Source organism: Triturus cristatus, chromosome 11 (genome assembly GCF_964204655.1).
Source record: "Triturus cristatus chromosome 11, aTriCri1.1, whole genome shotgun sequence".
Classification (NCBI taxonomy): domain Eukaryota; kingdom Metazoa; phylum Chordata; class Amphibia; order Caudata; family Salamandridae; genus Triturus; species Triturus cristatus.
In genome coordinates this window covers 83,015,656-83,039,748 of record NC_140594.1, presented here as the reverse complement: position 1 = coordinate 83,039,748, position 24,093 = coordinate 83,015,656, and the positions used below count along the sequence as shown (strand labels likewise).

At 45.4% G+C, this 24,093-nt stretch overlaps 1 protein-coding gene across 12 annotated transcripts in view; it reads right to left on the bottom strand.

The window, feature by feature from the left end:
* DGCR2 (DiGeorge syndrome critical region gene 2) overlaps positions 1-24,093 on the bottom strand; it is a 375,101-nt gene that overhangs the window by 44,455 nt on the left and 306,553 nt on the right. For all 12 annotated transcript variants that reach the window (XM_085634829.1, XM_085634831.1, XM_085634837.1 and 9 more), the window contains one exon: positions 368-571. In XM_085634829.1, the coding sequence (XP_085490955.1) occupies positions 368-571 (204 nt within the window). The remainder of the gene's footprint in view (positions 1-367; positions 572-24,093) is intronic.

Here is a 24,093-nt window from a genome sequence, read left to right as displayed (position 1 = left end):
TGCACACCTCTGAAGACATTACTTATTTTTTTCATAAAATATGAGCTATATTCTCGATCAACTCATGGTTTGGTTGAAATTAGTCAAAATATTTTCAGGCACTTGTAGAACAAGAATGAAATGCTTGAAGATCTTGCCCTCATTAGTCCTCACAGCTGACCCCAGGAAATGTAGCAGACAGCCACAAATTAACAGGCTAGAATAAACATGTATTCTTCATTCAGTATTAACAGGATAATGTGTACTTTGTCAACTTACCTCTGATATTACTATTAGGCCAAAAGTTAAAAGTTACAAACAGCCAGAGAGAGTCCCAGACTCTTAAAACAGTTACAAACCACAGCATCCACACTATCAATGACATTACCTGGGTCCAAACATGTGAACTTGCAGCACTCCTTGGGATCTTTGCGGTATTGCTGACATCCTTGCGGTCGCTCACACAGTGCTGCCACACACATCTCTGGCTCACCGTTATGACATGTGCAACTCAGACAGGGGTCATCTCCTTTTGGAGTAAAGTAATAACCTTCATCCACAATGTTGTCCTTAATGTCAACACACGTCTGACCTAGAAAAGAAACAAAACATCCTTCATATACAAAGGAAGGGACCCTCCTGCAACCTCTGGCCGTGGATGTTCTCTAGCAATAGGCCATCTATAACAGACGGAAGCAACTTAGTAAAATGGCATTAAATGCTAAGTATGAACTAGGATTCCTTTCCAGTAAGAAAAACCACTGCATAGAAATTTAAAGTACCTGTAACAATTTTGCAGGGTGAAGCAATTTTGGATTCACATGAGGTCCATTATTCTGTCTTGTAGTGATTGAGTTTCGAAGTGCCTCTATTTAATTTTCCTTTCTGTATGGGCGTCAACCAGAGGGCCCACAACTCATTTTGCAGCACAAATCTCTTCTGAATTCACATGTTCTGCATGGATTATGTAGAGTTACTACTAACTGCTGGGGCGGCGCTAGGTGGTGCACGACCAAGATGGCCGCACTGCAGTGAGGCTCTTGCTGCCTGGCGGCATAATTAGTCACATTTTCCAGCCTGTACCCAGCGAAATAGTCATTGGTAGAGCGTCGAGTGCCTAACACACCTTCCATCACCTATCGTGTTCGGTCGCTGACGAAGGAGGCTTCTGGCTGCGACGGCGCCGTATAGATCTTTTAGTGCTGAGATTGTGCATTGCGGCACTGGAGGACAGGTCGGCTTCGCGAGCTATGCGAGGCCCCCGGCGTCCACGCAGTGACTTGGCCGCTGCAGATGAGCTAGTGCCGAAGGGCTAAACATCGCCGCACATGTAAGGCCCGTGATACAGCCCCTCCTGCCATATTTACCCCTGCTTCAGCATACCGTAGAAACTCCTCTAGGGAGGGGTGCGAATGTGGAGTGTGAGATCCTCTCGACCACAGCTGCGTGGGGATCGTGCCCGTGGACGCACCCATCTTGAGAGACAGCACGGCCCGCACATAATGAGGCGGACTACCTGACTGCTGCTGCGTGGCTGCTCCTCATCGTATTTTCCTGGCCTGGCTCACAGGCACAAGCAGGCATTACGCAAGGGAAAAGAGGGAAAGCACCCAAAAAGGGGAGAAAACTGTTGAAGCGCCTATGTACAGTAGCATTTCTCCTCTGGAAGTGGCTATTCTGCCTTGATTGTGTTTTAATGATGATGGATTCAACCCAGATCTGTGACTGGGGGTGAGCGTTTGAAAAGTTTCATCACTCCGTCCATCATTTTCTTGTGTTTGCTTTGTTAGCCCTAAGTTGGCAGGGTATGCCCAGATGTGGGTCCCTTGCTCACTTTGCCACTGGGTTCAAGCTAACCGGGCTGAAGAGGGCTGTTAGCCCGAAACCGGTCCAAGGATGCTTGTTTCCAGTCCAAGGAAGACATGGCTTGGCAGTTCGGGCTGGACTGTTCCCATGAGGCACAGGGTCAAGACTGATTTGCATATAGCGGTGTCTGAACTGGGGTGGCAAAGTGAGCTAAAGAATGATGGATTCAACCCAGATCTGTGACTGGGGGTGAGAGTTTGAAAAGTTTCAGCACTCCGTCCATCATTTCCTTGTGTTTGCTATGATTGTGTGATACACAGCTTGATAACAGTGCGCGGAGGGCCCCGGAGCTTTGACTAACAGGTGCGTTATATACATTTCTTCTGCACGCACAAGCGATGGAGATCGTGGAATTGAGGCAGTTTTATGTTGTGCCCCCACCTCTGATTGCACTCTCTGAACTTTGCGACAGTGGCCCTTTAGAGATAACTTGCCTATGAGGCAGCAAGACTTCTAATCACCTGCAGTGACAATATAATGTAAGAAAACATGCGCAACTCACTAGGAAACGTTTTTTTTCTGCCTGTTACACAGGGCAGAGAGGAAGAACATCCAAAACAAAGGGGGGAAGGTGGAAGAAAGAAAGAATACGCCTCTGAATTGGTTTAGGTGCAGCTACACCACATTGTGCCAACCATGGGGAAAACAGCAAATAATCCAGGCTGACCTTCGAAGCCAAAAAGACCAACACACGCTTAAGCGCAGATGAGCAAGACCCCGCAAGAACGGAGCGTTCACAAGAACCTACCACCTCCCAAGAGGATGATGTAAAAAGTCTCCTGCTTCCTATGCAGCATAGCCTCACCTCCATAGAGAGAAAAATTGACTCAATGACTATGCAAATGGATTACGTTGTCCATAAGCTGGACAAACATGACGAGCGGATCAAGGAGACCAAACAGCGCATTTCCGACAAGGAGGATACCACGATAAAAATGCAAAAACAAGTTGCCCAGATGGATAAGGTTCTTGAAATTATTGCGTCAAAAAATGAAGACCTGGAAGCACGCAGTAGGCGCAACAATATACGCATCATTGGAATTTTAGAAAGCACAAATACAGGCTGTATGGAGGTCTACTTTGAACGCTTACGGCGCGACACATTTGGTGCCAAAGCCTTCTCGCCGCAAATGACAATAGAGAGAGCACATCTCTCACTGGGCCCTAGATCACCACCGGGAAGCAATTCTCGGCCGATCATTGCGCAGTTGCTCAATTTTCGGGATCGTGATATTGATCTAAAACTAGCCCGGGAAAAAATACATCTGCACCGTGAGGGCTACAAATTTACCATATATATCCCGATTTCACAGAGATGCAAATTCATTTCAATAAAGCAAAAATTATGCCAGGCTCAAATTGACTATGCCTTAATGTATCCCGCACGCCTGAGAGTCACGTATCAAGGCAAGCAACCTTTCTTTACCAATGCGCAACAGGTGGAAGATTTTTTCAAAGTATCAAGCGACAGACTTCTTGCACAACTCAAGATAATCCATTCAGATCTCAATCTCTGCCGTCAGATTGACAAGCAGAACCGGAGAATTTCAACTTTGACATGAAACTGTGGTTTGTCCTTGCTACTTCTGGGCAGTAAGAGGAATGACAAGTTGCCCTACGACTACTTTCCCGAGCAAGTGACTCGAAGGTGAAATCGGAGAAGAGGACACCGTTACGGCATTTTAAGCAGATAAGTAGCCCAGGAGGAGAGTAAAGGGAGGGAGAAATGGCCCTGAAGAAATAATGGGACAGTGACTCGGACTATGCCGGGCAACCCCTCCCTCCTTTCCCCCCTTCAGATTCATGATCGGCTGTTCCACCGGTAGGCGGGGAAGGGAGAATCTCGTGGATCCCCTGGTATACCCCCCAAGGGCATTCCCCCATTGTTTAGGGTTTGTTGATCCTTTTGTAATGGGCTGCGATATTCGGGAGGGGGGTGGGCCAAAGATTACCAGCATGATTGGGTTGCTGTTGTGGGGGGAGAGGGGAGGGATGGGGAACACTTTCATATTCAACTCAACATTGTGACGAAATGGGTGAAACTGCTTATACATGTACAGAAGATGGGTAGTGATCGGTCTGGAAAATTCTACAGCGAGTATGTGATACTTAACGACAATGCAATGGCTGACATGGAATGCTCAGGGTTGGGAGATCCACTTAAGCATAGACAGATAATATCATACCTTGACAGGCGTCACATTCACAAAGCTGTGCTTCAAGAAACGCATTTTTACGGGAGATGTGCTCCCACGTTTGCCAGCTAATGCACTGCACATAGTGTTTCCTCCGTACTCCAGAGGTACGGCGATTATCATCAAGAAGAACTTTCCATTCATCCCAGGTGGCGTGCACTGACTGAGGGGATATACTGCATGACGTGGGGTAGCCTAGGATCAACTTTGTCACACTGGTGTGTTCTGGACGAAATGTAGAAGACCCAGAAATCTAAACCACACTGTGGGGGAACATTCTTGGACTACTCTCCAGACATGTAATATGCGGAGGAGATATTTACATGGCACTAAACCCTATTAATGACAGATCTAATCCTCTCCCATATCATTAAACTAAGACCCATAGTATACTGCTCGATATGTTCTCTGATAATGGCCTTCTAGATGTATGGAGATCTATTCATCCTGCAAAAATGGAAGGTACAGACTTCACAGTGTTGCACTCAATATGGGCTACACTAGATTATTGGGTAGTGACCAGGGGTGTCCCACCTTGGATAGTAAATGCTGAACACCTAGCCAGGATATATTCCGATCATGCTCTAGTTCGCTTAACATGGGCTCCTCTGGCCCTGGGCGTGCCTTCTGGGAGTTGGAAACTCACTCCAGAAGCCCTTTTAGATACTGTCTTTCAGTCAGAGCTAGGCCAAGAAATTACAGACTTTTTCCAGAGAAACGTGGGTTAAGTCACACATATGGGCACAGTATGGGAGGCTTTTAAGGGCACAATGCGGGGCTCCAGTATAGCTAAGAGCTTCAGAGTCTTACGAGACATACAACGAAATTTGCAGAAGCTAGAAGGGGAGCTCAAGAAACTTGAAGGTGAGATGGGAAATGCTGTAAACAGTACTCTCCAAGCGGAATTTAGGGATAAACCTTCTGAATATAAAAGTACTGCCGAGAGAGAAGTCTGTTTTTGGGGGAAATAGTTACTGGCACGCAGGTATGGGGAAGAAGAGTGGCCTGGCAAGGCCTTGGCGGAGGAAATACGGCAACCCCGTTTCTCAATTTACGTGCTGGAAATTACTGATGTGTTATAAGGAACAAGGGTACCCCTTATGCGAACCTGGGGTGATACAATGTGGAAAAGAACAATGGTTCGGGTTGGCCTGAGAAGGTCCAGTGACATGAGCAAGCCCTTAGGAGGGCGAAATGATTTGGTATAGGTACAAGGACTCACAATTGGAGAATGATACTTAATATAGAGGAACAAGGGACAAGGGGGGTCAGTGTATGACACTTATTTATTGAATAAAGATTGAATTCAAAAGGCTCACATATTTAGTGACAAGAAAGCGTGACATGCAGGTGAGGGTGGGGTCTTTAAAAGAGAACATCGCATTGGCAACAATTGAGAACCATTTTAAATTAAATTAGTACAAAATAGGTTCGAGTTGCATAGGGTCGACGGCGTTTCGAACTCAGTTATTTGAGTTCATCATCAGGACAAAATGTGAGCATATGAACTTTGAGTTAAGATTGTAATCATGCCTGCTCTGCGAGTTTAGGCGAGTTATTTCGTTGCCGAGGAATTTAATTTAATCCAAACGGCACTCGGTGCAATCAATGGGGGTCACGGGGAGTGGAGCGAATCCTGTGTGCGTGTGGTTACCCACACGCACACAGGATTCGCTCCACTCCCCGTGACCCCCATTGATTGCACAGAGTGCCGTTTGGATTAAATTAAATTCCTCGGCAACGAAATAACTCGCCTAAACTCGCAGAGCAGGCATGATTACAATCTTAACTCAAAGTTCATATGCTCACATTTTGTCCTGATGATGAACTCAAATAACTGAGTTCGAAACGCCGTCGACCCTATGCAACTCGAACCTATTTTGTACTAATTTAATTTAAAATGGTTCTCAATTGTTGCCAATGCGATGTTCTCTTTTAAAGACCCCACCCTCACCTGCATGTCACGCTTTCTTGTCACTAAATATGTGAGCCTTTTGAATTCAATCTTTATTCAATAAATAAGTGTCATACACTGACCCCCCTTGTCCCTTGTTCCTCTATATTAAGTATCATTCTCCAATTGTGAGTCCTTGTACCTATACCAAATCATTTCGCCCTCCTAAGGGCTTGCTCATGTCACTGGACCTTCTCAGGCCAACCCGAACCATTGTTCTTTTCCACAAGGAAATTACTGATGACAATGGGGCGAGATATAGCGACACTGAAGATATACTAACCACTTTTACTGCATATCATGCAAACTTGTATAGGTCTCGCAAGCAACAACCACTTTATTTATCTATCTAGGCAATGTAGCCATTGGTTGGCTAGGGGATACACAAATAATTCCTTGCAACACCTCTTGAGGCAGACGAAATACGTGCCGCAATCATGCAAATGAAGTCTGACAAAGCCCCTGGGTCAGATGGCCTTCCGATAGACTTTTACAAACTATATATTAATCAACTGATCTCTATATTAAAGGAGGTCTATGACTAAGCCCAAGAATCAGGCATTCGCCCATGCTCGATGAGAGAGGCTCTTATTACATCCCTCCTAAAACCTGGTAAGCCCGCGGACACATGCTATTCATATAGGCCACTTTCCCTAATCAACAATGATGCAAAAATTCTGGCCAAAGTTTTGGCTAATAGATTAAGCCTTTTGATGGAGGAACTAGTGTTGCCTGATCAGGCTGGATTCATCCCGGGGAGGGCGACGACTCAATCTCTGTACCTTATTCTCAGATCTACAGAAAGTCGACCCTCAGCTGGCACTCATGGCAGTTTTTTTTTTTTTTTTTTAGACGCCACGAAGGTCTTTTAATCAGGAGAATGGGACTATTTATTTACCATTTTACAATGCATGAGAATTCCCAAAGGATTTCTGGCATGGATACTCTTACTATACAATTACCCAGTAGCCAAGGTTATTATTAATGGCCAGACTTCATCACCATTCTCCGTTACACGAGGCAGGGATGTCCGCTTTCCCCTCTACTTTTTGCGCTCGTGATTGAGCCTCTAGAGGCCAGGGTGAGACAACATCATCAGAATAGAGCATTGCACTTTCATATGCAGTCCATTCTCATCTCCTTGTACGCAGATATTACTTTTGATCTTAGAAATCCTCATCAGAATCTAAACCCCATACTGAGAGAATTTGTCCTGTTTGGAGACCTTTCAGGAATACATATAAATTGGGGGATATCTCAGATCTTTCCACTTACTACATCTGCGAAGGCATTCATTCCCGACTTCCCCATAGAGTGGTGTGACACAGAGGTGAAATATTTAGGAATACACATAACGACTGATAGGTCCTAACTGATGCATCTTAAATAAGGTAGAATCCTGGAAAAAAAAAATCACAAGTAGTGTGACAAGGTGAATTTTGCTTCCATTATCTATGGCGAGATGCATTTCCCTCATAAAAATGGTAATTCTCCCCAAACTTTTATACTTATTTATGAATATTCCATTTGACCCCGGAAGGCATTTCTTCACAACCTAACGTACAGAAATGATTAGACTGACGTGGGGTGGTAAGCAGCCCAGACTGCAATGGGATGTACTTACTAGGCCATACTCTCAAGGAGGGTCTGACGTCCCCAATCTAGAATTATACTATATCTGCACACAGGCTCGTTATGGACAACACTGGTTCCAACCCCGCCCCCTTCCAGGTATATGCCGCAGGTGGCAGTAAAATAGTGGTTGGCGGATCCTGTACCTCTAGTCTAGAGGGTGTCATACTTAAAACGCCTCCACCCTGTGAAGCTACCCAGACGACAGTCTCGTGCACGGTGAAAGCTTGGCAGCAAATATCCAAATGGATGCAGGTCCCTATGTTATACTAGCCTCGGCTTCCCCTAGCATACCATCCAATGATGCCAGTATTACAGGAGGGTGTTTTTAAAAAAAAAACAGCGAAATTTGACAAACTGCTGGGGGGACCTGTATCTAAATGGTGAATTCCGTACACTGCAACAGATGTTTACGAAACCGGCGCCCTCCGCTATGGACACCTTCTTATATATCAGGCTGCATCAAGGTATTAAAGGATACACACCTTCATATATGAAAGAACCGCAAACATTAACCCCACTACATACGAGATTACAATCTGAAACAGCTACACATGTAGTGTCTACATTATATCATTGCATTTATGCTAATAGGGCCCTGGGAGAGTGCGCTGCAAGGGGAAAACGGGAGACCGATATCGGGCAGGAAATAACAGACAAGCAGTGGGCCTACTGTTGTACACAGACAGAACAAGTATCGCCTAGCAGCCGTCTGCGCATTACACACTATACATTTCTGCATTGCACCTACTATACTCCTGCCAAAATGTATAAATACAAACTTCAAGATAATGACCGATGTGACAGATGTGGGAGGGCGGGGGCAGACATTTACGCCTGGGCCTGCAACAACATTAAGGAATACTGGCGACCGGTATCAGTAGGTATAGGGCACGCCTTCAATACAAGTCTCACCCATGACGGCTTTATTAGGCTACACAGAGAATATAGATATTGGATACCGATGCTTTGTTTCTATAGGTCTGCTGCTGGCTAATCGAAGAGCAGCGTGTAGATGGGGAAGAGGCAGGGCCCCCAAATTCAAAGAATGGGTCAGGGACATGATATTCTGGCAAGACCAGACTCTCACTAATGCGGAATTACTCCCCTTAGCCTCTCGCCCCAGAGACATATGGGATCCCCTCAAAACATACTTACTGACACAACAGATACCACGACCAACTCAGAGGCACATAGATTTGCTCTAGATGTGCACAGGTCTAGGCGGGCCTGAAATATTAAGATCCAGTCTTGATTGCTATAGTCGAAAATATCCGATACAGTGAATGTTTGTAAATCACTCAATACAGACCTATTTTTTCGGATTTCGTTTTCCAATGTAAGCGGTCATGTATGACCAAGTAAGATACGCAATGTATAAGTATATATTTCCCAATGCAATTCGTGTATTGTAATTCATTTTTTGGTATAAAAAGAAAATTAAAAAAAATAAGATTTTTTTGTTTGTTTAAAGAGTTACCAACTGCTGGTGGGAAAATGCAATGAAGTGTGGGTGGCTGAAAAAAAGTTTTGTAAGAATTTTCTGGCCCTGTTACACCTGCTGTTTTGCATGGATATCCACAACAATCCTCTACACAAAGCACACTACTGTTGCTGGAGCTAAGTATATGTTATATCAAACGCAAAACAAACTCGTCAATTTACTTTCCCAAAATCATGAAGGACTCCTCGTGTGCAAGTCCTTAAAGTATGTCAAAAAATGGAAGATCCAATGTGCGAAAACTTGCGATTAAAGACTGAGAACAGAAAGCAAAGGCAAGAAATACTGTTGAATCTCTAGCAGAGATGTAACTTTTGTGCAAGCAATGCGCTAGGTTCAGCAATCAATTATATGTGGACTGAAGACCATGTAGCAGTCATGCATGTCGCTGATGTCGATTTTGACTAGCAAGGCTATTGTTGCTCCTTTTTTACTTGTGGAATGTGCTCTAGGTGTGCTATCAAGGATTTTTTTACTGCCAGGGTGTAACATGTTTGCATAGTTTTTACTATCCATGCTTCCACAGAGGAAGACCCCTATCTGCAGGTGCATGTGCCACAACAAACTAATCGCCTTTTGCCAGTGACTATGTCTCCTGTAAGGAATACATAATCACTCACATCTTGCATATGTAGTGCTTCCTCCGCTTGTGTTTTTTTGCATATATTGGAAGAAGGCAGGAAACTGGACTGATTGGTTCACATGGAAATGTGATACAACCTTCAAAATGAAGTGTGGGTTAGTTCTCATGACACACTATCCTTATGTACTTGTCTGTAAATGGGGTTCTTGGACAATTCAGGACTTAAACTCACTCACACTTATCAAGGATGTGATTGTTATTAAAAAGGTGGTATTACACTTCAGATTTTTGAGTTTTTTTGTGCATCAGTTTGGAAGTCAGTTTCATAAGCTGTGCCAGTACCAGGAAGGGGCTCCAAATGAAAGTGAGCACCAACCTTGGTGATGAAATTCACATTGCTTCTGCTCCTTTTAACAACCTTATTATTTATGTGGCAAAACTGTTCTTCCCAGAGGAACTTCAGGGATATGCAGATAAAGGTGAGAGATGAACTTGAGTTTTGAATCAATAGATACAGCACATATTTAAAAATTGTCGTGTCTCCGGTTATGTCATCTAGAAGTTTTTTTTTATATGCGCCAGCAAATAAATCCGTTCCATGAATGCGTAGCATCTGCATGTGGTAAGCAGCCTCACCTCCCTTTACACATCCATACACTTATTTGTTAGGCTGGGATGCCCAATCGCTAGGTCCTCAATTGCCAGGCAAGCAAGGTGAGACTGGCAGGCTCCGGATGTCACAACTTCTTGCAGGCTTAAGAGATTAAGATAAACTGTTCTTTAAACACAGTTGTTCACGAATCTCAATACAAAGTCAAGTCTTGTTTGGGAATTTTGAACTAGATGGAGTAAAATCTCTAAATGTTGTCTGCCCTCGATACTTCCTATATTGTCCTCTTCTTTAGAAGTACCAACACTTTGTTACAACAGTCGGAGACATTTTCTTTAAAGGATCTCATTTTGGGCTTGATGCTGGGGTCTATACTTTCTCCAATTCAAAAATGGAACCCGTTAGGTTTACAACCAATTTGTTGGAGATGTACTCCACTTGTGAAGGAAACCCCTAACTCGCCCCCTACTACTGTTAAGTGTTGAGAGCAACTAGATGGAGTCATTTGTTCAGTGAGCCAAATCCCTTGGCTCAAAAGGAGTGTGACCCTTGTGTAGTTCATTGCCACTCTGGACATAGTCCCCGAGATCCTACCCCCGCACTAGTATGGTTTGGTTACTGTTGTTGGCAACCAGGCATTCCCTATCAACGGGTGGTAGATGTGCCTCTTGGAAGAGCCCCTGGCTTGTAGTGCTCAAATGGTTTTAGAGACGTTCTCTTTCATTTGCTGTAAGGATCTGTCCAACACTGGTCCAAACAGATTCTCCCCTGTCAAATGTATGTTAATCACCATTGCTTAGACTAGGTTTGAATTTTGAGACCCTGACCAAAGAGTGCATTCTTAGTGTGGTGGTAATTCACAGTAGCCTGGTAGCCTAAAATACGACTTCCAGAGAGGATTTTAAGCATGTATTTACTATTCTTTTTTTGTCTTGGATGGCAGTTTTAGCATGTTTTAAATTGTTTAGACAAATACTGCATGAGGTCCTTTATCTAGACCCAGATGGTGACCATATCTGCTGGGCAGATCATTTGTGTTGGCAATACACCATGCAGTGGCTTCTGCTCTCTCCATTACTCAGACTACTGCCACCAACCTTTTGCTCTCCGTCTGGTGACGGTCCTGTGGATGTAGGAACATTACCCCTCTTCCTAGCTGTGGACACTATAATGGAGTCTGCTGGCATGTTGCCTTTTATGTGAAGTGGTCTTCACTCAGAGGCTTGTATTCTTCTCCACCCATGGGTTGACTGCCTTTGAAGAAGATGGATATCCAAAGGCTTATTTGCGCTGATATACAATGCCAAAGAGCACATGCAAGAATTGGTTCTTCTTCTGATATGGGCGAAGCTTTTCCAGTAGGAAGCAAGCCTCTCTTAGAGATGCATCATGTAGATGTCTACTGCTCTTCTGAACACTGCACGGTACAAAGAAATAGACAGGAGATGAATGTTGCGATGGATAGTCAAGTTCCTCCTACAAAAAGTCAGCTTTTACTGCCTACAGAGAGACAGCCTCTACTTCTTGCCATGTCTTCCTCCTCTTGTGTGCCTTTCTTTAACATGGGTTGTTCATATTCCTTGTAGAACCAATCCTGCTGTTTGTCCTGTAGCTCTGGTGTTGCTCGGTGACCTCCAAGTCTATGGATGTCTTTTCCAATGTTTGAGTGTATTCGGTTGGATGATTTTAGGGAGTTGCTTTTGCAGAAATGCTGCTATGTAGGCCCTGACCTGACTTTTTATCTCACATCGAACGGTTCTTGTCAGACCCTATTGATGAGCTGTTCTTCCTTTCTCTGTCATCACTAAGTCCTTGCACTTGTGTTACTCTGGCCTTTCTTGGAGCCCAAGCCCCTTTAGGAAAGAGTGAATGATTGTCCCTTCATGTGTCTTTGTTTTGACCTAGAGGGCTTCTTGGTCTTTGTTGCAGAAGTGAGGGCTAAATACTTCAACATTGAATACTGTTTTGTGTGACTTCAAGGCCAATGTCTTCCACTTGGACACATTAGACGATGCAGCACTGTGGGTGTATGCGTTTTCAGCAAAAGCCCATTCTTTCAGTGCCTTTTCCAGTAAGTTCCCAGTTTCCAAACCTGCAGAAACTCAGCAGAAAGCAAAGCCAATATATCTTGTGTATGCAAGAGCTATTGGCTTTGCCAATGTGTTTTAGCTAAGTTGTACACAAGCATGGATAAAAGATAGTGGCGTAATGTGTCATGGTAGAGTGTGGGGCAGTGTGTTGTGAAGGGGCATAGGGTTGAATAGTGGGTCATGGAAAGTTTCAGAGTGCCACAGAATGGCGCAGAGTGGAGTTGTGTAGAGTAGTGTGGGGTGGGGTGGTGTAGAGTGAGATGGGGTGGTGTAGGGTGGGATGGGGTGGTGTGGGGTGGGGTGGTGTAGGGGTGGGGTGGGGTGGTGTAGTGTAGAGTGGTGTAGTGTAGTGTAGTGTAGTGTGGTGTAGTGTAGTGTAGTGTAGGGTGGTGTAGTGTAGGGTAGGGTGGTGTAGTGTAGGGTAGGGTAGGGTGGTGTAGTGTTGAGTGGGGTGGTGTAGTGTTGAGTGGTGTAGTGTTGAGTGGGGTAGAGTAGAGTGGGGTAGAGTAGAGTGGGGTAGAGTAGAGTGGGGTAGAGTAGAGTGGGGTAGAGTAGAGTGGGGTAGAGTAGAGTGGGGTAGAGTAGAGTGGGGTAGAGTAGAGTGGGGTAGAGTAGAGTGGGGTAGAGTAGAGTGGGGTAGAGTAGAGTGGGGTAGAGTAGAGTGGGGTAGAGTAGAGTGGGGTAGAGTAGAGTGGGGTAGTGTAGAGTGGGGTAGTGTAGAGTGGGGTAGTGTAGAGTGGGGTAGTGTAGAGTGGGGTAGTGTAGAGTGGGGTAGTGTAGAGTGGGGTAGTGTAGAGTGGGGTAGTGTAGAGTGGGGTAGTGTAGAGTGGGGTAGTGTAGAGTGGGGTAGTGTAGAGTGGGGTAGTGTAGAGTGGGGTAGTGTAGAGTGGGGTAGTGTAGAGTGGGGTAGTGTAGAGTGGGGTAGTGTAGAGTGGGGTAGTGTAGAGTGGGGTAGTGTAGAGTGGGGTAGTGTAGAGTGGGGTAGTGTAGAGTGGGGTAGTGTAGAGTGGGGTAGTGTAGAGTGGGGTAGTGTAGAGTGGGGTAGTGTAGAGTGGGGTAGAGTAGAGTGGGGTAGAGTAGAGTGGGGTAGAGTAGAGTGGGGTAGAGTAGAGTGGGGTAGAGTAGAGTGGGGTAGTGTAGAGTGGGGTAGTGTAGAGTGGGGTAGTGTAGAGTGGGGTAGTGTAGAGTGGGGTAGTGTAGAGTGGGGTAGTGTAGAGTGGGGTAGTGTAGAGTGGGGTAGTGTAGAGTGGGGTAGTGTAGAGTGGGGTGGTGTAGAGTGGGGTGGTGTAGAGTGGGGTGGTGTAGTGTAGTGTGGTGTAGTGTAGTGTGGGGTGGTGTAGTGTAGAGTGGGGTGGTGTAGTGTAGAGTGGGGTGGTGTAGTGTAGAGTGGGGTGGTGTAGTGTAGAGTGGGGTGGTGTAGTGTAGAGTGGGGTGGTGTAGTGTAGAGTGGGGTGGTGTAGTGTAGAGTGGGGTGGTGTAGTGTAGAGTGGGGTGGTGTAGTGTAGAGTGGGGTGGTGTAGTGTAGAGTGGGGTGGTGTAGTGTAGAGTGGGGTGGTGTAGTGTAGAGTGGGGTGGTGTAGTGTAGAGTGGGGTGGTGTAGTGTAGAGTGGGGTGGTGTAGTGTAGAGTGGGGTGGTGTAGTGTAGAGTGGGGTGGTGTAGTGTAGAGTGGGGTGGTGTAGTGTAGAGTGGGGTGGTGTAGTGTAGAGTGGGGTGGTGTAGTGTAGAGTGGGGTGGTGTAGTGTAGAGTGGGGTGGTGTAGTGTAGAGTGGGGTGGTGTAGTGTAGAGTGGGGTGGTGTAGTGTAGAGTGGGGTGGTGTAGTGTAGAGTGGGGTGGTGTAGTGTAGAGTGGGGTGGTGTAGTGTAGAGTGGGGTGGTGGCATGGAGCTGCATAGAGGTGAATTACATAGACTGGAGTTGAATGACCCATTGTTGTTTATTTAGCTTTAATTCACAAACAAAGCTAAATAGACAACAATGGCGCATCTTTAAAATGCAAGCTAACAAAAATCTCACTTCCAATACATACCAATGGAAACGTATGCTCAGCTGCATTCTTTCGCATTATAATTACATTATGGGTGCAGTACCATATGTGGCTAATAGAGGTCCCTTTGCAACTCCCCAGGAACACCTAGTAAGAGCCGCTTCGTCAGTGCGAGGACGCCACAGCAAACGAGACTGCAAGTCCCATGGGGCCAGAGGACTTTGCCACACCTGAGCCTGCTTCTGGGGATTACTTAGCCCCTCGCCCAAGCCCGGGCCCGTCGGAGAACGGACGAGGCCAGGTCGGGCACCACCCCTGAACTCGGCCATATTGTAAGGTTAGTCCGCTAAAACATTGCTCCTACATCTTTGAACTGGTGGGGTGTGTTCATAGTGACTTTGTGGGCTTGACATTAAATACCAGGATGAACAAGCGTGATGGGAGGAAGATAGGGCACCTAATGGTAGCAGCATGGTGGGGACGCTAGACCAATTTATCCTAAAGGCATCGTCTGTTCTTGAAAAAGAGATAGCGATAACTGACCGTCGCTTATCCTTGGATCCACACCAATCTATAAGATCATACCTGGGACTAATTGCTACTGCCTGCTCTCCAGTCCACCCTGTTGCTGATTGGAACATACCCCTGTCTATTGGTGAGGTGAATAGCCCTGTGACTTCCTTAATCGAGGCATTGGAGGCCCTTGTAAAATCACCAGTAGTCATATCTAAAACTGCCCTTAGCGCGGCCCAAAGAACATCGGCCAGATCTACATGTAAAAACAAAAATATTATCAGTCAGCCGACTCCTGAACCAGCAGCAAAAAGGAAAAGGGGAGGCGGTTCACAGAGGCCTGCCATGGCGAAAGCGCAAAGGACTAACAAAAACGGAGGATGTGTTCTAGCTGATGAGTGCAGTGCACAAGGGAATATCACCGATGCTAGCATGGATTTTAATTTTCAATGTATGGGTGGATACAGTTCGAACCCTGATGAGGAAATGTGGAGGAGACTCGAGAATTTATTGGCAAGCTTATTAACTCCGATAACTTACAGACTGAGTCGGATTGAGGAAAGTTTAACAGAACTTGAACCCCAGGCCAAGTCAGGTTTTTTTTGCTTCAGAGCGCACTTCTGTCCAAACAAAATCCACTGCTGTAGATATACCAAGTAATTTGGGGTGCAGGCTGTCAGCCTTGGTTACTGCTAAACCTAACCCTTCGTGTTCAAAAGTAACAAATCAAACTGTTCCCAGGGTATCTTCAGATGCAGTCCCAGTTATACAAAAGGAAACAACTTGCTTACATAGGAACGATGCTGATTTAGGGAACGTATCAGGTGAATTTGCCCAACCAATCATGAGTACTCCGGGCGATGGCAGAGTGGCAGCGGTATCAGCACCAGATAAGAACAGTAATTATGAAAACTGTCAATTGAATGGATGAGCTAGTACAACCATTATACCACAAGGAACCAGGAACATAATGATATGCAGCCGAACTCTACGGTCCTCAACCTTCCTCCAGCAGCCGCTCCCTTGGTGGTTGTACTGACGAATGTTCCACCCCTGAGGGCAGCACAGACCGAAACCACCGACCAACTTTTACTTAAAGTATTGCACTGGCTTAACACTCGTCTCAAGGATGTTGGGATTTGGGAGGAGGTCGTAGAAAAATATATGATCATAGCTAGATGAATATCATGGATAGACCCCTCAAGGAAAGAAGGGAATGGTGACTGAGTAGTCGTTAATTTCAATAATGTTTACACAACAAGATTTTTGTTGGATAATTAGGGACGGGCGATAGGAAGTCATATTGATAGAGTGTCCTTGTTACCATTAGGGTATTTCTACAGATCGGGGCCCTGTATTTCTAATAAGTCGAAATACCAAGGGATAGATAGGCAAACTTGGGCACCCTTTGGACTGGTAACAGGGTCAACAGCGGTCCCTTTGTTCAATGGATTTGCCCCATTATCCGAGTTAGATCTATGTGATTGACTACACTTACCCACCCCGATTTCGGAAAAGCCCTCTGATAGCTGTGATATTTCTCTTAAAATGCCTATAAAGGGTTTACTACAATTGGAGCAAAAAGACAGGCTTCCTTGGAACAACGACCATCTTCTGTAAAATCGAAGGGTACTCATCCTCCCTTAATTTCCCTGCTATCCTAGAATATCGCTGGTTTACATACTAAAACCTTATCTTCTGACTGGTCATGTTTTATCGAGTGGTACGATTTTATTGTCTTCCAGGAGACCTGGTCGGTAGATATGATCTACCAACCAGGCTATTTGGCTTATGGCAAAGCGGCAATTGCAAACACCGAGGGCAGACCTAGCGGGGGATTGTTAATATGGGTTAAGCAACAGATATTGCCCCAAATAGAGGAACTACCTATAGATAGCCCTGACATTCTCGCAATCAAGGTCTGCTTACTGGGAGACCTAGACTTTATATTATGTAATGTGTATGCAAGAGGGATTGCGGAAGGGAAAGCCTCACTAGCTATTGCCCTCCTGGATGCATTTATAAATGATTTAGATGGCTCAAATGTCCTGGTTATCGTAGGTGATTTAAACTGCACATTCGAGCCCCTAGGCTTAGAGGACTACACCCTTAGTATGGAGGAAGATCAGAATTGGGGGATACCATCTCTATCGCTGTCACCGGTTAACATATGGACTGAGGCGGCTCTACAGCTAACAAGTCTAACCCTGTGGAGGGGGCTTAGGGCCGTTAATGGGAGAGCTCACTCAGATATGGAAGGTATTAATACCTTTTCTAACGGGATCAGAAGTAGCAGAATCGATTATATCCTCCTTAGCTTGGAGCTATGGCCTAGACATGTAGACCTGTTGGTCCATCACAGACCAGAGAGTGATCACGATCAACTCTTACTATCTTTAGTTGGGAAGGGATTGGATCACCCCAAGGCTGTTCTGGAATCCGCAATAGGTGATGTAACAATGGCCTTAGATTGCCGACGGCTGAAATGGGCATTAGTCCTTGTAGACTAAGGTGCCCTAAAGCAGATCAAGTCTACTATTGAAGGCACCTTATCAACGATTGGCTCTATAGATAGTCTAGACAATTCTTTTCTAGACCTTATGAAGGCTCACGAGGATTTATTTGCTACATTAAAGCCCCTGTTCACAAAAAACAGAAGACCTCACAGGCATAATATAAAACGATCAACCAAATGGTATGATGAGGCATGTAGAGATGTATTTAAGCACCTCTCAAATGCAATTAAGTCAGGAGTACCTCACATGGTCATAATAGCAAGGGCAAATTACAAAAAAGTACAAATGCAGGCTAAGAAGGCCTTTGATGAGAATAGGTGGGTAAGTTTAATCAATGCCAGCAAGGGGAAGAACTGGATAAAATGTTGGCAATTAGTCAAATGGGGCAGTGGTATGATTGATCCTACACCAGTTAATAATGTACCTCCTGAACTCTGGGTCGAGCATTATCAAGCTCAATTTGCCTCCCTGACTGGTAATGAAACAACTTACCCGGAGCTCAACACAGAGGATGTTCTAACATTCGACAAAAGGGAGACAGAAAGGGTCTTGGACGGGATACCAGCAGGGAGGGCCCCCGGCCCAGATTGTATCCCAGCTGATATCTATAAATATGATAGGAAGAACTGGATGGAATATATTTTTATTATCATAAATGCAATCGCTAGAGGTGCACCAATTCCAGATACATGGCGTGGGGCTGAAATCATTGCCATTTACAAAAAGGGTGATCGTGCCAGTCCTAGTAACTAAACGCTGATAAGCTTAATCGATACCCTACAGAAAATAGTGGCAAGACTTGTGTTAGGTAGGGTTAATGAATGGACAATAGACCAGAATGCCCTATCTACCTACCAAGCAGATTTCAGACCCCACGTCAACACCATTGATCAAGTTATTAGGTTCAGGATGATCTACTGAAATACGGTAATCCTTGCAGGGGGGACCCTTTAAGCAGCTTTTGTTGACCTAAAATCAGCATTTAATTTAGTGCCACATCATAAGCTATGGGATTCTTTAAAGGAGGCTGGGATGCCTCTGGAAATTCTAGGCTTTATTATCAAATTGCATGAGGCGAACTATGCCCAGGTAAGGTGGGGACGGCAGGGCGAATTGACCGATTGGTTCCCAGTTAATAAGGGAGTGCGCCAAGGATGTGTGCTTGCCCCTACCCTAGTCTCCCTGTTTATAAACAAGGTAATCACTTATTACACTGATTTTCCAACCGATGCTCCATCTCTTGCCAGTTCAAGTGTTCCCCTTTTAATGTTTGCATACAATACTTTAATTTTATCCAAAACTCAATCGGGTCTGCAACGAGCCCTGGACAGATTTACAGATTTTTGCAACGACCACAAACTTATAGTAAATACTGATAAAACTAAGTTCATGGTGCTGCATAAACGTAAATCAATAAAAGGCAGAGTAGAAATTAATAAAGCTCCATTGGAACAAACTGATACCTTTACATACTTAGGAGTGACTATGGGTAGGAGGATGAACTGGACACCACAGTTAGATGTCCTAGTTCTTAGACATAATCAGCTAGCAGGAGCCCTACTAGCTTTTTTCATCACTAAACCAGTAGGGCCAGCTTTAACGATTTATAATGGGAAAATAAGACCTTCCATAATATATGGTGCTGAACTTTGGGGGTTCGAAAATCTACTACCCTAGTTCAGGCATAAAACAAGTTTCTGAGAACATTGACCGCCCTCCCACAATCTACTCCAATTAAGCCCTTGTTACTAGACCTGGGTTGTACTTCTATTGACGAGGTGGCGGGATTCAGACCTCTAGCATACTGGAGGAGGCTATGGACCACCCCAGAATTGGTGTCCTATGCTAATGCTTTAATGTATATTAGAAATGCTGATTTGTCTTCAAAAATTAAATTGTTGCAGAAGCTTAAGTGCAATCTGTTTGACATGGGCCTTAGACACCTGTGGGAAGACCCGATAGGGAACTCATTCCCCAATAAAGAGGAGTATAAAGCACTCTATTGGGATATGAACACTAAGAAGACTGTCGGTGGTGGGCAGTATTTCGCTCACATGCATCTTTCTGGAACACAAGATTGCGGTGGAAGTTGAGGCCTACTGGAATCTGATTATGAAACCTGGTGACAGGATATTATATCACCAATTCAGAGTGGGCACTCTCCCGTTAAGATCTTTCACTGCAAAATGGAAAAAGGTGTCAGAAACTAACTGCCCCTCGTGTTCATCCCAGGAGGAGTCGATAACTCACGTATTGGTTGTGTGCCCGGTCTACAAGGGCCCTAGTCGAAGATGGCTGAAGCCGTTGTGCTCAAATCTAGGCACCAGATCGGGTATGACAGCCCTGCGCATTATGTTAAACACACGAGCAGATATTGTTATTGCCGTGACGAAATTCCTTAGCTGGTCCTGGGCACTGCGAAGAAAAAATCTCCCTTCAGGAATTACTATTTGAGTACACTACTGGCATGTGGGTATTCCCATTTTAGGTTTTTTGAATGGTTTTATTTGGTTTTATATTGAATTATTGCTTTTTTGTCAGAACTGTATGTTTTTAGGGTAATATTTTTTTTAACGACACTTATGATTGTACCGTGTCTTTTATGATTGAAATTATCTAATAGACGTATTGAATACCGATACTGAATACAGTGTAATTTTGTGATGTGTAATCACACAACCACACCCCACCACCACCACACCCCACCACCACACCCAAACCCCCTCGCGCACCCAACCCCTCACCCCCTCGCCCACCCAACCCCACCCAACCCCCCACCCACCCAACCCCACCCAACACCCCACCCAACCCCCCACCCAACCACCCACACACAACCACCCACCCACAACCACCCACACACAACCACCCACACACAACCACCCACACACAACCACCCACACACAACCACCCACACACAACCACCCACCCAACCCCCCAACCCCCCACCCAACCCCCCACCCAACCACCCAACCCCCCACCCAACCCCCCACCCAACCACCCACCCCCACCCCCACCCAACCCCCCACCCAACCACCCACCCAACCACCCACCCCCACCCAACCACCCACCAACACCCAACCACCCACCCCCACCCACACCCAACCACCCCCACCCACACCCAACCACCCACCAACACCCAACCACCCACCCAACCCCACACCCAACCACCCAACCCCACACCCAACCACCCACCCCCACACCCACCCCCACCCACCCCCACCCCCACCCCCACCCCCACCCCCACCCACCCCCACCCCCACCCCCACCGCCACCCACCCCCACCCCACCCCCACCCACCCCACCCACCCACCCCACCCCCACCCACCCCACCCCCCACCCCCCCAACCCCACCCACCCACCCCACCCCACCAACCCCACCCACCCCACCCCAAACCCCACCCACCCCACCCCAAACCCCACCCCACCCCACCACCCCCCCACCCACCCACCCCCCCACCCACCCACCCCACCCCACCCACCCACCCACCCCACCCAACCCCACCCCAACCCACCCCAACCACCCACCCACCCCCCACCACCACCTAGACGCTATATGTGTCTACCTACGTGTACACTGTATTTGCGTGTATGTATCAAACTCTATATTTGCCTTTTAGTGTTTATAAGTTTGTCTTTATCTCTGCCTCTGTTCTTCTTTGTCTATCTGTCTCAGTTTCTAGCTTTGTGTATGTGCCTCTGTTTCTGTATATCTCTTTGCTTGTTAATCTCCTTTTCTATATGTGTGTACGTCTGTTTTCCTGTACCTAGGTCTAGCTTTGTGTATTTCTGTCTATATGTCTATAACTCTATTTGTAAGCAAGCTCCATTTTAGATTAAGGGAATCGGGCAACGGAAAGAGAAAGAACTCTATCCAAAATCACACGTTTTCAGTCCAGTCAGAAAGTATGACTTAGCCCCAACGAGTCCTTATTTTGTAGCTAAGCAGATAGTCTTTTATTTCAACAAGCCTGACGCGACATTAAAAAAAGAGAAGTATAGTGCAATTATTAGGCACGCATAGTTTACCTTGTTACCGCGTAAATATTTGCAGCGCATTTCTCATTTTTTTACCTTGTAACCGCCTTCATTTATTTTACCTTGTAACCGCGTAAAGATAAGCCACACATTCCTCCCAATTAAGCAACAAACTGTATTGCAGCCACATGTAAAGTGATCGCAAAACTGAAAGCCAACCCACAAGTAAAGCGATCGCAAAAGCAATCGCTTTTGGAAGCAGAGACAGCCGCCAATGGTGCGCGCGCGCGCCACAGACCGCCATATGCTTTCAATTATCGGGCCCGTGTCTGGGCACGATAATTGAAACCAGATAGGCTTTAGTGTGCGTAACAGACACCAATAGGCCGTGGGCGGCGCGATGCGCCTGCCTTTGGCCTATTGCGTGCTCGGTCTAAAAAATACAGCCACTAAAAGCCCAATAATAGAAGACAAACCAAAAAACACACGCACGAGCGTGTACGATTCCAGGGTCCATTTCTGAACCCCGGACAAAAAGGACTCTCGCTGCACGAGCACTGCTCCGCAGTGCAACGCTAGGCGCGAGACCTAAATAGTGCTCACCAAATGTAAATAAAACCAATTACGTAAGAAGAGAAGGAGGTACTAAAGAGGAACAAGGAGGGACTACTAAACAAATAAACCGGTGAAATATAAAATATTCCTAAAGACATTCAAAGAAGAAAATAAAATGCATGGGTGGAACATAGGCCGAGCTTAAAGCCCATATCCTGAATACAGCATGTCTCGAAGAAACAGCGCAAGCTCTGCCTAGGTAAGACCTAAAAAACAGTGAAACTGGAGGATTAAAAGGCGGTTACTCAGTACACTAATCAGAAGGCGAAGCAAGGCTGTAACAATGGGTTTATTTGTCTATACTATCTTGGCTAGGTTGGCCACCTGTGATCGGACTGGACAGTTGAAATATATTGTATCTTACCTGAAGGAAAAAATCTTCATGAATGCAAGGACAGCAGCTTGGAGGCGGTGGAGGCCTTTATTATGAAAAGTTGACATTGATCGTCCGCTGGTATTTTGTGGACTATATACTGAATACATAGCTCAGCTTGCCACTAATTGCTATCTATTACCTTTTGGATAAAAGAGCTTCAGTGAAACATGTAAATGAATAAGAAGGCTCCACTGTGTCTATAACATCGCTGACCCAGCAAAAATGTCTTATTTGGTACCGCTCAGATCACGGTTGCAGCTGAACTCTGAATTGGCAGGCGACGGTTCAGAGATGTCTGAATCTACTCCTCCTAGAATACAGGATACAAATAGGATAAACCGGGAGAGATCCCACAAGTCGATACTGGCATAGACAGCAATAACAATGGTGGATTTGGAGTCCAGAGGAACTGCACAGCAACAAAATGTTTTAAGTGTAATGAAAGAGAAATTGATCGCTGGTAGGATTACAAAACAGAGGGCTGGAAGGAAAATCTACCAGAATGATACCTTGTTGGATACCTCTGCTACCACCAACTCTGGTACCATACAGGGTATCAAAAAGCAATATTCATGTTTTGATACTGCGAGAGATATTGGATTAAAAAAAAAAACACATTTACGAGGCCCTTGCCAAAACTAAGCAGGGCAGGAAACACGGTAGCAAAGATATGGAAAAATACATGACCGTAACTTCTGGAAAGGTTTCAAGCAAGATTAGTGGGCATATCCCTTCAGCTGTGCATGTTCATGAAACATTTAAACAGCCCTCAGTGGAGAGTGGTAGAGGCCGAATATCTAATCCTGAAACTGTTTTCAGGGGCCTTCAATAGTCTGCAAAAATTACTGAATATTCCAACTGGCTAAACTAAGCCAGAGGCAGTTCTGGAGGAGAAGAAAATAGCATCCAAAGAGGGTAATATGCTACCACAAGTTATAGATGGGCAAAGACTCTTGAATAGTAAAATAGGACATGAACAACTGAAATAGAGTCCATCTAAATCTTGTTCTTAATTCTGGTACCATAATATTGACATCATATGAAACTATGACATTCAATTTTATGATTAACAGTAACATTCTCAACCATGTTAATCAAGAACTCAACCAAGAATTCAATCTGCTAAAAGCATACCATTAACCAGCAAGACATACTCCAGGTCTCGGAAATAGTTTGTCAAGAATAAATAAGCGTTAGAAACACAAAATAGAGGGGCTAGAAGAGGTTTAGAGACTAGTGAGGCTATACGCCCCTTACTCCGTTAATAAAAAAAACACAAGAACCCTCGGGTCTAGATAGAGGGGTAAGGCTATGGGGGACAACAGCAAGATCTAAAGAGGCGTCCCTTTAAAGGACGGTTTCTCTCACCCATCAAAGGTGGTCAAAAATGGTGATAAAGGGAAATGTTTTCGAATCAGATAGTTGGCAGTAATTGTTCAACACTCGAGAACATGTTTATTGGCAACATATGTAAAGTACATGTATCAGGAGAAACTGTAAAAAACATAGGAAATTATGTTAACTCGCCCCTCTATGGATAGCGAGCTGGAGATGTAGTGTTGGAGGAAAAGTATTAGTTAGTAGGCCGCATGAGAGAATAAATATAAGCAAGCACCGTTAGTTCAGCTTGATCCCAAGGGTAACGATCTTCATAAGCATGTAGGGAAGGAAAAACCCACACAAAAGCCTAGAACTACTGACAT